Source organism: Silene latifolia, unplaced genomic scaffold (genome assembly GCF_048544455.1).
Source record: "Silene latifolia isolate original U9 population unplaced genomic scaffold, ASM4854445v1 scaffold_119, whole genome shotgun sequence".
In the NCBI taxonomy this organism is placed as follows: Eukaryota; Viridiplantae; Streptophyta; class Magnoliopsida; order Caryophyllales; family Caryophyllaceae; genus Silene; species Silene latifolia.
In genome coordinates, this window is record NW_027413127.1 from 38398 (window position 1) to 54144 (window position 15747).

A 15747-nucleotide genomic window follows, 5' to 3' on the forward strand; every position below is an offset into this window, starting at 1 on the left:
GCCGGCACCTTCTCAATCTTCCTTAACTTGTTTTGTTTTTTTATTTTTTTAATACTTTTCCCTAATTCTTTTATTCCCGAACCATCCTTTCTGTGTGCTAAAACAAGGGTAAGGACGCGTAAATGCAACCCCTTACTCCGCAACTTGCATGAGCCTTAAAGACAATGGTGCAATGTTATTTTATTGCATTATACATTCTAAATTAATAATACATGTCTTAGCCTAATGGTTAAAGCAGAGATTGCAACGACCTTGTACCTCATTTGACAAAAAAAAAATCACTATTTTTTAAGATATGAAAGATTTTGGGTAGCTTTTTATAGATGGGTCTTTTCTAAGATTCCTCAAGAGAGGAGGAATAGGCAATAAGGCCTATGCAAGGGTCAAGGGAGAAAAAGTAGAGTTATCAGGAGTATCTTGATTCCTTACAAAATGCTCTTGCTTCTCTCTTTATTCCTCTCATTTTGGTGGCATTGTAAAGTCTCCACCTCTTGCATTTGCTTGCTTTCTAAGTTCTTACCATCTTTCTCTTAAAAACCCCAAAACCTCTTAATTTCATTGATCACACCAATTAAAAACCTACAACTATCGGAAACCACCACTCTGCTTAGGGTAAGACTACGTACATCTGAACCTTCGTTCGATAAATATTACTTTAATGAAGTGGGAGATGGAAGTATTATCGAACTTATCATCATACCTGTCGAATGCAAGCTGGTTGATAGATGAGAGTAGAGTTGCAACATGGACTCCAGCTGAAAACAAAGTATTTGAAAATGCTTTAGCAGTGTATGATAAGGACACCCCGGATCGTTGGCAAAAGGTTGCAGCAATGCTTCCTGAGAAAACTGTGAGTGATGTGATGAAACAATATAAGGAATTAGAAGATGATGTTAGTAACATTGAAGCTGGGTTAGTCCCGATTCCTTGGTACGATACTACTTCTGGTTTTACCTTAGAGTGGGTTAACCATAATGGCTATGATGGGTGTAAGCACACTTATGGTCCTGGTGGCAAAAGGGGACCCGGAACTCGGTCTGCCGATCAGGAGAGGAAGAAGGGTGTTCCATGGACTGAAGAAGAGCACAAGTAAGCGCTTTTCTTAACTGCTACTCCGCCCTATTTGTTTGTTTACTTTTGTTTAAAACAACCTGAAAAGGAACAAATAAACATTGACCAAGACAGAGGGAGTATAATTTACGAGTATGTTTTACTTGAGAAAAATGATTACGCATCTGAGGTAGTACCTCAGACCTTGTAGTTTTTGAGCATATACACATTTTTTCAGAGCATATTACCATTTATAAATATAGTTTTTGAGTAATATTATATTTTTTTAGTGTAATGTTTTAGTAAATGTGCTCAAAAACTTTAATACTAAAGCAGAACTCAAAAACTTTAAAATAAAACTCAGAAAATAAACAATAAGAGGTACTACCTCAGAGTATAGTTTATAAACTGTGTTTTATTTCGTAATTGTTATTTGCGGGTATGATTTAATCACAGTAATTATCGAGTAATCCCATGGTAAAAGTTGACATGTGTGTCACAAATGTGGCTTTGGCAGGTTGTTCTTACTGGGGTTAAAAAAATATGGTAAAGGAGACTGGAGGAACATTTCAAGGAACTTTGTGGTAACAAGGACAGCAACCCAAGTAGCAAGTCATGCTCAGAAATACTTCATAAGACAGGTATCAGGTGGGAAAGACAAGAGGAGAGCCAGCATACACGATATTACCACAGTCAATATCGAGAATGAACATCTTTCAGCAGATAAAAACAGCAACTGTAAAATGTCAAATTCACCAGATCACTCAGTAATTTCTAGGTTAACTCAACCTCAGGCTTCTTCAGTTTCAATGCCTAAAACACATTTCCAATGGGGTGTACCGAACAATGGCGCTGCCATTGATTTTGAGTCGAAGCAAGGGAACATGATCATCTCACAGTATGGGTTCCATATGCAGGGACAAAATTTGCTAGATAACCATCTTGGAATGCAAGGGATGGGATATACTCAAGGATGATATTACTTATATGTTCTTAACTAGATGTGGTCTTAATTTTAGTACTTTGTAACTTTGTATTGTGTTCTTGCCACACTTTGATCAGTTTGATGTACTGTCTGTGAATATTATAATTAGTCCATGATATCCTAAAATGTAAGACAAGCATGAGACTATGATTTGGATTAAATGACGCGAATGTTCATATTTTATAGCAGTAATTTAAAAAAATGCAAGAAAAAACTACTCCCTCCCTCCCTCCGTCTAGTCATTTATTTACCTTTTACTTTATATTCTTTTATACTTCTTTTAAGACCGTAAACTACAACCCTACAAGTGCTCTTCATATGTAAACAAAGTCGAACAAGAAAACTATAACCTGATCATCTAAGCACTAAGCCCCATGTCACGAGATGACTCTTTCGAGAAGCTAACTGTGACAACCGCCAATGGCAGTCCATTACCGGAAGTGGTTAGCCTACACCTCTTTGGTACTATCTTTGGTACACTGTCCTCTAAATATCCAAATATGACCAAATTTACTAACTTGACCTATACCATGGTCATTGCAGATTCTACATTCCACTAAATAAAGTTTATATGCCCAGCATATATCAATCAAGATCTTTTCCTAGGATATTCTTTGGTGAAAAAAGGGGAGGGGTTACTTTCACTAATAAAGATGGAGATTACTATTAACCTAATCAGATACGACATATCGAACAAAAATGATCCATTAAGATAAGTGATTAACATTCCAGTGTCCGGGGACCAGGGGTATATTTCAAGAGCCATTAAACTAGCACGCCGCCACCACCTTTTCTCCCTAGATTGTGAAATCACTTCATGATTACTGGTAATATACTGTACAACATCCACTTAATTAATTAGCAATTTGGTGCTCGAAAGTGGTCCTAGTCATTAATCAAGTCTTAATCTCGTTCTAGGAAGCAAAAGCTATGAAGAGCTTTTCATTAGATGGAAAGGAATTATTGCCTTTTCCCTAGAAATTAAAGCAACTAACTTTGTTCTCTCATAATTCATTGATACCCTTAATCTCTCTTTACAGGATCCTTAAATACCAAGAATCTACTGTTGTACTATTATATCAAAGTAGTCGCATCAAATACAGGAACTCTCTTGGTTCCTAATCCCTATGAGGCTCAAAAGATAGCGTAACAAAGGCCTAACTATTATAAATATTCCTATTACGCTCCCTCACTCAAATGCCCGTTGGGCTTGAAGAGTGGTTAGTTGTGCACCGGCTCCCCCGTACCATGTGCTGGGTTTCCACTTCGAGTTTTTGAGGAGTTTTGAGGTTGTCAGGATTTGAACCCGTGACCTTCGGTCACTCTGGCTCTGATACCATGATAGATGAACCATCTCAACCTAAACCTTAAGGTGATGGTGATGGTTGAGGCCTAACTATTATAAATATTCCTATTAATACCTACGTCTTAACCACTAACCAAGTCTTCCTTTGTAGCACGAATATTTTCTAGATCAAGACGGGTCTTTCCAAAGTATGCACCAACCAAGTCTTCATTTGTAACATGAGTATTTTGCTATCGATCTTTCCAAATTCCAAATGAGGATTTATAACCTTCAGTCGGCGGACATCTAAATGCCAAGTTCCATAAGGCTTAAAAACAGGTTTGGCAAACATTCTAAATCCTCAAGAAAACCCTTCCACTAAGTCTCAAATAATTGACAATTCCACTGGTTATAAACATTCCTGGCCTCAACAGTAATATTCCCTTTTATAGACTGATAAAAATGGTTGACATAGTTGTATATACTAATACACAGACAAGGACAAGGACATAAGGGCAACTCGCAACATTTTGACCTAAGGCTTCAATTATTTCTCTAAATAATGAAGCAGACAAGGACATAAGGGCAACTGCCAACAAATCCCTTACAGTTTCAGTGTATCTGGACTTGTTGGAACATAATAATAGTTCTTCAACTTAAAAATAGTATAAATCTCTATAGCCATTTCAAATAATTGAAGTTTTTGTCTAACTTTATCTGCATTCCGGTTTTGATATTGTTGTATTGCTGTTTTTTTTTTCCATGCCAACTAGCCTGAGTACGCGAGGGTATATGACTATACGGTCTGGTGTCTGCAACTTCGATTTTCATTTGTATTAAAGCTCCTATTTTATAAAATCCATCCTATATATAGTCTAATAAACAAACCTCTCTTAATAAGGAGTCTCCGGAATTTTTGCTACTTGGGATTCAAATCCTAACTTCGTCATTGAAAATATACTTTTCTAGTTAAGTTCAAATGATAAGGAGTCTACTGACATGAAGCATCATTTGAAACCGTCTAGGGCATCCAATTGGGACAAGAAAGGTGAAGAATCAGTCACCCTTGTTGTTCAAAAAATATAACAAGCAATGTGAAACGCATGAACTACAGAAATATCATAGGAGAGGTATCTGTTAAGAAAGGTAATAAAAAAGAGAGATGGGACGTACCATTGCTCAAAAGTGTAAGGGATCCATTAGAGAGACAAATGCCTTGAGTGCGCTGAAAGCTTTTAGTTTGACATGAAATTACACAAAATAAAGCTGGATTAGTCACTCTTGTTGTTCCTATAGAAAAATGTCACACCATATAACCCAAGAGTTGGAATAATCAAGGTATAGGTTACACAATTTTGCAAAACTCACACAAAAAGACAATCAGCAGTAGCCAGTAGGATAAGTACTTACTCCGATTTATCTGATTTTTTACGTTTTTATTATTTTTGGAGTAGTATAATCAAACATAAAGAATAAGATGAATATATGTGAGGAATATTTTAATCATACGTATGGAAATGAAATGAATAGAGGGAGTACTACTAAAGAATGCAGCCGGATTAGAAAATATATGGATGTCATTGTCCCAGTTTGGTGTCTGGTGTTCAGTGACTGTCATCCACAGTCTGGGAACTAGTCAATATAAAAGTCCAGCAAGAACACTAAGTTCTGCACTTCTGCTTATTAAAATACACTTTGTAATAATAAGAAAGATGCTTGCACGAACGCAAGTGGATACCTTTTAAAGTTGTTCCATTTATTCTATGAACTTTCAGGACCTGCTTAGTGTGACGGTCCTCACGATCCGACCAAAGTGCTGGACCGTGACACTTAGCAAGGCTCGGTATATTTATAGAATAGAAGAAATTTACCTTTAGCAGCCTTACTGTACTTGTGATGAGTATTCTCCTAGCTTTCTCCAATCGCCGCCTGCAGAACTTCATCAATTGATGTATGATCTTGAAGCATTGTACTTCAAAAAATTCAGATGAATCTGTGATCACTGTATCATATTAAATCATGGACGCAAACTCACATCAACATAAGAAACTGCAATCACAATATGATACAGGTATCCATAAAAACCCACCCTCACTACAAGAGTACAGAAATAATATGCACTTGACCCATAACAAGCAACTAACAAAATAAAAATCATCCATCAATCTCTTTCTTTATTTCAATTTCAGTGAAAAATTATACTATTAGAATACGGAGTAAATTAAAAACACAGTTGAGGATTAATCTATGTGGTTGATGCGTAATCCATGTCCAAAGGGGAACAATGGGTCATAAGAGGAGTCCCCAACATTCATAGGAAGTTGATCCACGGTTTTGAACCATGTGACAGGGAGTGAACCCTGAAAATCAAAGTCCCCAAAAAGAACATCAGTGATCCCAGCTCCTTCAGTTCCAGGCAAGAATGCAGCAACAAAGGCATCCATCTTCTCCAACAGCTGTGGCTCCACAACTAACGGTCGGCCAGATATCATGATTACAATTGTCGGAATGCTATCACTAACTGCATTAATCAGCTCAGTGCCCTTGAATGGTATTGTGAGAGTCTTGTTGTCACCACCACATTCTGCATATGGACCTTCACCCACAACGACAACAGCGTAACTGAAGTCGTCTATAGCTAAGGTTTCCGATGATGGAAATTCTTCATACATCACTTCCGTGTTCTCTCCGACAGCTCCTTTGATAGCTTCTAATATAGTTGTACCTAAGATTGAAAAAAAAATCGGCTTAGCTTGGATAGAGTCCAGTTTACTACAATAGTTCCATATGATTGTTTACAATTGCTTTTCCATTTGATCGTTTTCCCATTACTTTGTGCCTTAGGTTTCGATAATTCCACTTTGGTGACCAAAGGCTTAAGTTATTTCTCACTTTGGTGTTACAATTTTCATCCAAGTAATCTTTTTGCATATTTATGTAAAATTTCACCTTTTAAAATTTTATTTAATGCTCATTTTGAGATTGTATCTTGTTGAAAAACATCACTAAGTTAGATGAAGATCAATAAAGTGAGATAATTTTCAAATCCCAAGTTACCAATGTGGAAAATAACTCAAAACTCAGGTCACCAGAGTGGATTTAGCAAATCTCAGGGAACCAAAATAGAATTAGCTAAACCTCGAGGCACCAAAGTGTAAACTAAAATAGTAATCTACTAGCTCAACACCTCCCGAACCCCAACCGCATGTAACTCTCTAAAGCCCCGTTTGAAAACAAAAGTAAACAATTAACTAGAACATGTAGAAGACCAACATTATCAATCATATACACACCTATTGTAATTCTGCCACTGAGTCCTCGTTTTGTGACAGTCCACCCTCCACATTGATATCCAAGATTATCAGCATGAGAACCAGCAACAAGGATTTTCCGAGCATTTCTGTTTAATGGAAGTATCGGTTTCTGGGGATCCTTTCCATTCTTTAACAGGACCAAAGATTTGCGGACGGCTTCACGTGCTAATTCACGGTGCAGCTGATAGAACGATGCAAAAGTAAGCACGAAAGTTAGTACAGTTACGGTACAAGGGCGTTCAACAAGCAGAAACTACTATTAACAGTTGAAATAAAAACATTTCAATGCAATATAGTCATTTAACCGATTCTTCCATTAAACAGAAACGCTCGGAAAATGTTAACTGCATTCAGAATTGCTTCTAGTCATTCCCCTTCCCATACCCATATAATGGGAGGGTAAATGGAAGATATTGATGAAGAAAAAGAAGAATTAAAACTTTAAAAGGAATTAGGATCAACCTTGCAACCAACAGTGTCTATCAAAGACCTGTCACTGAAGGGATACTCAAAAAGGCCAGCAGCAAACTTAACTCTCAAGATCCTTACTACTGCATCATCAACCCTTGACATAGGAATCTTCTCTGATTCGACAAGAAATGTCAAATCCTCTAGGAACTTTTCAAATATTATAGGTACCATAACCTGAAAGTACACTAAGTGAGAAACACACCAGGAAAACTGGTAAAGAAGTTTGACTAAGTGGCAGAGCCAAAATTCAAAGTTAAGGCTAAATGATGATCAGAAATTTTGGGGGGAGGAACGAATTTGTAAAGCAAATAGAGGAAGTTACAAAAATGGTGAATTAACAAAAATGTTTTATACTCCCTCTATTTCAGTCAATGAGCTCCATTGTTCAAAATCATCCTTACAGAATAGACAAACGGGCTTTATTGATTCAAATGGAGACAATATTTATCATTGTTCTAGGGAGATGCCAGATTTTATTATTACCATGTCAATCCCAGCATTGATGGCCGTTGAGATGCAGAAACGATAGTCTGATGCCCACGGTTCACAAAGCATGTCAATACCTTCCCAGTCTGAAATTATAACACCCTGTAGCAAATTTCAGCACAGCCGACCATAAGCAGTCATATATTCATATAGCATGTCTGGTTGCATGACTTGCAAGTTGCAACTAGAGATTTGAGAGTCTCATGGTGAACTAGCTACCGCATGCAAGCAATAAAACCAGTTAGGTTACAGTCGTTGCAAGTACCCTTTTTTTTTGGGTGTAAGGCAGTTTTAATGCTGACTGACTTTGAACCTCAAAACATCAGTATTACCTCTTAATGACTTTACCAACAAAGATAGGTGACATAGTGTCACGGTCCGCTACTTTTGCCGGACCGTGGCGCGCACCTTTGCCCCTTCTCTAGGCAAGATGCAAGCGACAAGGCTCTTCGTACTAGTGAGGGATCGCCCACTAGCACGATACTCGGGTCTCGGGGGTGTGTGTCGGGAATCCTAGTCACGATTATCAAGTCCGACACACGAAAGCAATAAAAGTAAGCAATACGATTATTGAAAGCAAGCAACAAGCAACAACAAGCTTTTGGATGAGAAGCGGTTTTTCATTGACTAGCACCTCTCAAAGAGGGAAATTTGATTATTTGGTCCTGGTAGCAGGATACATTGAATTTACAAGTTTAGTTCAGAATAGCGATATACCTATTTATGGAAACCTATTCTAAAACTACTAAGAAAATACTTACTACAAATGTACAAGGAAAATGAAATTACATAAGCATAAAATAAATCTAAGGGCTCAAGTGTGCGGATCGTCACACTCTCCCCACCTAATCATTGCCGCCCTCGGCAACACAAAAATCTTGAACGGTGCTTCAGTGAGACATCCTCGGTGAGCTCGACGGCCCATGCAAAGTGTTGGGGATTGGCTTGTACAACTCGGCTTGAATGTGCGCTTCGTCCCAAACAATGATTGGCCTCTTCGTCCCCCTCAAGGATAGGTGGAGTTCCTTGACATAGAAGCCGCCGAACATCATGTTCTCCAAGTTCACCACGTGCTCCTTGTCTCTCGGGAACGCCCACTTTGCCGCGGCTTGAAAAGTGCTCTCTCGGGCTTTCTCCAATCATCGGCCCCAACGGACCTTCGTCTTGTCTCTCGTCACTTCAAGACTGCATTCAAGGGAATGTGAGATCTCCGGGACGCCGAATCGCATTTCGGCGCGCCCCCGATGGTACGAGGCCTTCTCTCTTGGGTCGACCGACCGCAAACCAGGACGTCGATTCAACACATCGACGCGGCCCCCTGATGGTACGAGGCCTTATCTCTTGGGTCGACCGACCCGCAAACCAGGACGTCGATTCAAGACATCGACGCGGCCCCCGATGGTACGAGGCCTACTTCTTTGGGCATCTCGCCCTCATTGTCTACTCCTCGGTGAGGGGGTAGACTCTTCTTTCGTCCCCCAGGCCACTTAGCATCGTAGTTAGCCTGGGTCTTGTTCGCCCTCGGCTCCACCGAACCTTTAGGCATTCCCCAAGGTCGCATCCCTTGTTTCGGCATCGGTATCACCCTCATAGCCGAAATTCGATGCTGCCCCTTGTCTTCGTCGCCATCTACCGTATTCACTACGATAGACCCCATTAGTAGCATCGATCCGTCACTCGGTTTCAATACCACCAATGCTTTCAAAGAACCGCATCCCGAGTACTAACTTGAAGTCATCCGGGAACGGTGGTGAAGTCGAGCTCCCCGCCCACTCACCCACTTGGACCGCGACCTTCTTAGCCACTCCTTGGACGCGCCTCATTTTCCCATTGGGCCGTGCAAATTGTTAGCATCCCGCAGAACTAGCCCCAACCGATCGCCTTCCTCTTTCGTAACAAAGTTGTGGGAGGCGCCCGAGTCGATCAAGGCTCGTGTTTGCTTCCCATTCACCATCAAGTCCACGTACATGAGCCCGTTGGATTTCTTGGCGGAGGAATCTTCGTATTTCCCCATCGCGCTGATCCGTTGAAGTGAGCCCATCCGTGGTTGGTCTTCACCATCACTCGAGTCTTCGTTACACTCTTGGTGATAGTTGGCCAACGCCCCATCAAGATGTTCCTGAGCCCCTTTCGGCATCTTCTTGAACATGGCATTGAACTCCGCTTGGTTCGGACAATCGGCCATCTTGTGAGGACCCTTGCACACAAAACACGCGAACGGTCTCTTCGTTGTGGAAGCAGTAGAGTTTCCCACCTTAGAAGACGAGCTTGAGGGCGAGTTTGTAGTGCTCGCCGATTGGGCTTGACTTCCTTGTGAGCGGAACCGACTGTTCCCAACTGAAATGGCGCTGCTTTGTGGCCTTTGTCCATTGTACCCACTTTGTGATGCACCCATATTCCCCGTCGGTGCCACAACTCTTGGTGCCTCTCGCTCTCCGTGAAAGTCGAGTAGGCGCTCTGCAGCCGATATGGCCGAAGACAGAGTTTTGGGATTCTGCCTCATGACCTCTTGTTGTGCCCACCTCTTCAACCCGTCAATGAATTCGAATGTCCTATCCGTCTCGGACATTTCGGTAATCTCGAGCATGCACGCTGAGAATTCCCTCACATATTCTCGGATTGATTTGGTGTGCTTGATTTCCTTCAACTTCTTCCGAGCAACAAACTCCGTGTTCTCGGGGTAGAAGTGATCCTTCAAGATCTTCTTGAAGTCGGCCCACGATGTCACCGTAATCGTGCCCGCATCGATTTCCTTGTACCTAGCCCTCCACCACATCTTGGCATCGTCGACTAGATACATGCTTGCCGTGACAACTTCTGCGTCTTCGTCGAGCCCACTTACTCGGAAGTATTGCTCCATATCGAAGATAAAGTTATCGACCGCTTTCGAATCCCTCGCCCCATCGTAGGCACGAGGTGGAGGTGCCTTCACCTTATGGCTCCCCACAGATTTCCCGTCATTGGCCACCGCTTTCACGAGCGTGGCGCAAGTGTTCTCTAGCATCTCGATCTTTCGATGCAGATGATTGATCTCTTCCTCCCGATCGTCGGGATCGCACCACACCGATCACTTGGATGCGGGTGTCCATCCCGTCCACCTTCGTCTCAAGGTCACAAACCGTCTTTTGCAACTCCTCGAGGCTCGCAGCCATCCGCATAACGATTTCCTCGAGTTTGGGAAGCTTGACGTCGATTGCGTCCTCTAAGGCATCCACTCGGTCCTCGATTGTTCCGCCCATTTTCTCGATCTCGATGAACAAATGCGGCGTGCAGAAACCCGTCCGAAGACCGGGCTCTGATACCAAATGTCACGGTCCGCTACTTTTGCCGGACCGTGGCGCGCACCTTTGCCCCTTCTCTAGGCAAGATGCAAGCGACAAGGCTCTTCGTACTAGTGAGGGATCGCCCACTAGCACGATACTCGGGTCTCGGGGGTGTGTGTCGGGAATCCTAGTCACGATTATCAAGTCCGACACACGAAAGCAATAAAAGTAAGCAATACGATTATTGAAAGCAAGCAACAAGCAACAACAAGCTTTTGGATGAGAAGCGGTTTTTCATTGACTAGCACCTCTCAAAGAGGGAAATTTGATTATTTGGTCCTGGTAGCAGGATACATTGAATTTACAAGTTTAGTTCAGAATAGCGATATACCTATTTATGGAAACCTATTCTAAAACTACTAAGAAAATACTTACTACAAATGTACAAGGAAAATGAAATTACATAAGCATAAAATAAATCTAAGGGCTCAAGTGTGCGGATCGTCACACATAGCATAATTGCAAGTATGTTACTGACCTTAAAACCCAACTTGTTTTTCAATACTTCTGTAAGGAGAAAATGATCACCGTGTAGCCTACTGCCATTCCAGCTGGAATAAGAGGCCATCACAGTACAAACACCCTGATCAATGCAGTCAATATAGGGTGCTAAATGGATCCTCTCTAACTCTGCGTAAGACAGCATTGTATGCCCCTCGTTTACACCATTTTCTGTCCCTCCGTCACCAACATAATGTTTAGCACATGCAGCCACGTTGTTTCTGTAATCAAATCTACTAAAGTTAATGTTCTTCGACAATTAAAGTCAAATGGGAACAATATAAATGAGATAGGAGCAGCAGTCAAGCGAGGATATACAATATTAATTCACACCTTGGAATGATAAAAGCACCTCTGTATTAGGCTTGGGGGAAGGATGTGAACACCCAGCCCCCTTATCTCGCCATGGCAATGAGATAATATTTGTGGGTTTGTAAACACTAAGAAGGTCGCCTTTACTTTACCTTCCCTTCACAAAAGGATAACCTTTTGGATGATCTTCTGGTGGTTCCCCCTGCATTCCTGATATAACAGAGGTCATTTTCCTCACTACTTCTGGATCTTCACTATAACTCTCATAGCACCTTCCCCATCTGGGATCTCTTCCAACCTATATAAAGAATATGTCGACAATCATGTTTTTAAGTATAGTACATCACTTATACTCTGTAGCATACTAGAAATAAGCGAAATATTTGTTCAAGTAAAGAAAGTAACAGATAAATTTCTGCATACTTAAAGAACACTTTCTCTGAGACACCCGGCAGATAAAGCAATAACAGCACATAAATGGTCAGATAAATGGAGTTGCAATCTAGCCAACTAAATTTAACATTTTCAGATCAGCACAAGTCAAAAATGTGCAAACTGCAACTGATCCATGCATATCATAACATATTTAACCTTCCTTCGACCGAAAGTAAGAATTACAGTCTGTAATACAAGAGGCTAAAATATTACTTACAGCAATACAAGGAGCTAAGTTATAGTGGATTCCTGTAGCCCTTAGTTCCAAAGCAGTTGCAGCCCCAATTCGTCGAGCCATATCTTCATCTCTGTAGAAAAATCCAATGCATAGGGAATTAACTTACTTAGCAGGCAGCAACACTTGCATTATTGAACGAGACTGGACGCTAGAGAGTAGTTCTAGCATGAGACTTCCACGCCCTCCAAGACCACTTTAATGATGACCACACAACAGAAGGTCAAGGTTTCAACCCTGGACCTTGTGGAAACCTTGACCTTCTGTTTGAAATATTCATTTCTTAAATTATTGAAGCAAGGGGAGCAAACTGATAGTTTATATGCTGAAATGTATATGATTAAAAAAAACCAGCAAGAGCGAAGGTGCAGAGCCCCGTCACATCAATGTAATAATACTCCACTTAGGAATGAAATCCCTGCCCTCATTTTTTTATTTCAATTTCTGTCTCCTGACAACCTACCCCAGCCTCAAAACCTTCACATCTAAGCATCCTGTCGTCACCAAACCTAACGCTGATCACCATCCTCCCCCAGCCCGACCCACTATCAGACTTGGCTTCCTCCAGGATCCCACCTCAAACCCGCCCGTTCAACCACCATCCTCCCCCACTGACCACACGTTTATGCGATTTTTTTTAGGGTAGGAGAGGATATGGTTTGGAGGGTGAGAGGAAGGTATTACAGTAATGTTTTCGTGGTTTATAGTTTATTGCATACATGATCCGATGAATCTGTCAAGGCTGGTGAATTGAGTATAACTGATGCCAACTCGTAAACTATTAAAAGTGTGTTTTAAATTTGTGTGAAGATCAAATCTGATATAAAACGTGGCTCTAGTGTATTATCAAACTGGTCTAAGGAACTAATTCATGATTGTGTCACCTAAACTAGGCTTAAGCTAGATCAAGCTAGCATTAAGCCCTTTGCTTTCAAACTCACACAGTCACACCACCTCACCATTAGACCATCTCACTACAACCTGCTAAGCTATTAAAAAAAGGCTGCCTTACGCCCTTAACGGCATAAAGGTATTCAAGTACTGAGTGACAAATACCAACCTAGCAGCACCTATATTGACATTATGAGGGAAAATAGTAGCTCCATAAACACTGTTATGACCATGAACAGCATCAATGCCATATATTATTGGAATCCCCAACCGCGATTCCATTGCCGACTTCTGAAGATTATCAACCATCTCTGCCCATTCTGTCACAGTTGCACTCTCAGATGGCGCTTTTCCGGCCTCACTGTATACACTTCCTGAACAATTCATCACTTTCTTCTCAGCAAAAGCAAAATTTAAAACAAATAAGTATGAAAAATAGTGAAACTAATATTACCTATGCCCAAGTCTTTAAGAGAGGAAGGAGTAGCGACAGTTTGCAGTATCTGAGTCATTTGACCAAGCTTTTCTTTCACTGTCATTCTAGAGAGAAGATCTTTCACTCTTTCTTCAATCGGAAAGCTAGAATCTTTGTATATAAAAGTGTTGCCAGCCATTTTTGCTGATGTTTTGAGCTTGAATATAATTCAGTTTCACAGAAGATGAGTGCAGTAAGCTTTTGAGCAACGTGAGGGAATATATAGATTTAAGAATTAAACAAAAACGTTCAGTAAAGCAATATTAAAATGCCAAGACTCTGCTGATAACGATACGTACGCACATATTGACAAATATTACCGACCTTCTCTACAAATCAATAAATAGAGCTCCGGTGTACATATATTTTGCCTCCTTCAATTGACACCAAACAACAATACCAACAATACCCAAAATACCTTAAGGGAAACTGTTAATAGCGAGGTTAGGGGATTAGATGTACATAGCCTTGCCCTTTTATTAACCAGGGAGAAGACAGTTTCTAAGCAACATTTAAAAAAAATTGGATCCCTGTGAGAGAAATAAGTACAGGTGACATTTCTCACTTTGGTAATTGCATTTTACTATTAATAAAAACCATGCTTTGTACTGTATGAAAAATTAGAGTATCATAAACTATTAAACTAACATTCATACTAGTAGTAGACAGTAGTGTTACTTCTATTAAGAAGAATGTTTTGTCCTAATGACAAGTTACTGGCTCAGCTTTTGATTAAGCAATGAGCACTATGATATGATAATAAACTACTCCGTAATTATTAACATAATAAAATTGGAGTCTATTAGTAATTAAATAAGTCACTAGTACCTGGTGGCATAACTAGTACTTTCGGCTTGGAGGGACCAACATACAGCTCCTTTTCTTTTGCTTTCTTTATTTGTATATATATATATACCTTAAAACTAAAGATAGTTTCCCGAGTGAACTTCAATCACAGACCCAATACCAACATACAAACAATTATGAATTGTAGACGATTATGAATCGTTTTTGGGTTCTTAACTTGACTCGTTCTAATTTACAAAAAGTATTCCCATACATTTTATATTCTCCAGCATCACTCGGATGATGCTCCCTCCGTTCGGTTGAATTCCATACATTTGTTCAATATATGTGAGGTATATTTTAATCAAATGTACAGAATTCAACCAAACGGAGGGAGTAATACCTAATCTAAAGTATTCCCACTTCCTGCCTACAACACATGATCATCTATTTTATCAGTTTAATAACATGCAAGTGCCACAGAAAAATTAAGATCGCCATTGGGGTAAATATATTCTACTCCTGACTGACTTATCACAATTTAATTCCACCAGCTAATAGTACTCGACTTTCGCATTGTTTATTCATCAGGTAAGAACGTGATCTTTATATACGGGTAGTTAAAACTTAAAAGGTGTGCTTGCATTTGAAATTTGAAGCTCAAAATCTGACCAAGTTCAAGGAGACAGAGCAAAATTAATTTTGCTTTACATAGACAATGTTCTTTATATATTTATCAGGCATTCACCAACAATGTCATCAACAATATACACCAGTAAGGTGGTTTTAGGTATTCAGACAAGTGGGCTAACCAACTGTGATGTTACTTGACCCGTATCGTACATCTTACAAGGGTTGAAGATCTACTAACCTTCCCTATGAATAATTCTCATCATTGATTACCATCCTCTCGACTTATGTTTACTTATAGATCAAGCTACAATGAGACTATCTTCTAGGTTGTGTTTGGATACTAAAAGTGGAGGGAAAGGGAGGGGAGGAGGATGGAGGGAACGGAAGGGGAGGAGAAGGGAGTTTTCCCTCCAAATCTTTTCTCTGTTGATGGGATTTTAATTTGCGCTGTAGGAGGGAAATGGAGGATTCTGTCTTCCTCCCTCTCCCTCCAAATACCGCCATCCAAACAAAGTGTTAGGGATACTCGAATTTTAACTTTTACCAATCTGCATAAATGTACTCC

The 15747-nt window shown here is 40.3% G+C and overlaps 1 protein-coding gene and 1 pseudogene across 1 annotated transcript; one reads left to right on the forward strand and one right to left on the reverse strand.

Moving 5' to 3' along the window:
- Positions 1-313: 313 nt before the first annotated feature.
- On the forward strand, positions 314-2259 carry LOC141637578 (transcription factor DIVARICATA-like). Its single transcript, XM_074447083.1, has 2 exons — positions 314-1089; positions 1568-2259. Exons 1-2 carry the CDS (start codon positions 659-661, stop codon positions 2025-2027), a joined length of 891 nt encoding a protein of 296 aa, XP_074303184.1. The 5' UTR covers positions 314-658; the 3' UTR covers positions 2028-2259.
- On the reverse strand, positions 1064-13902 carry LOC141637579 (uncharacterized; annotated as a pseudogene).
- Positions 13903-15747: the final 1845 nt, after the last annotated feature.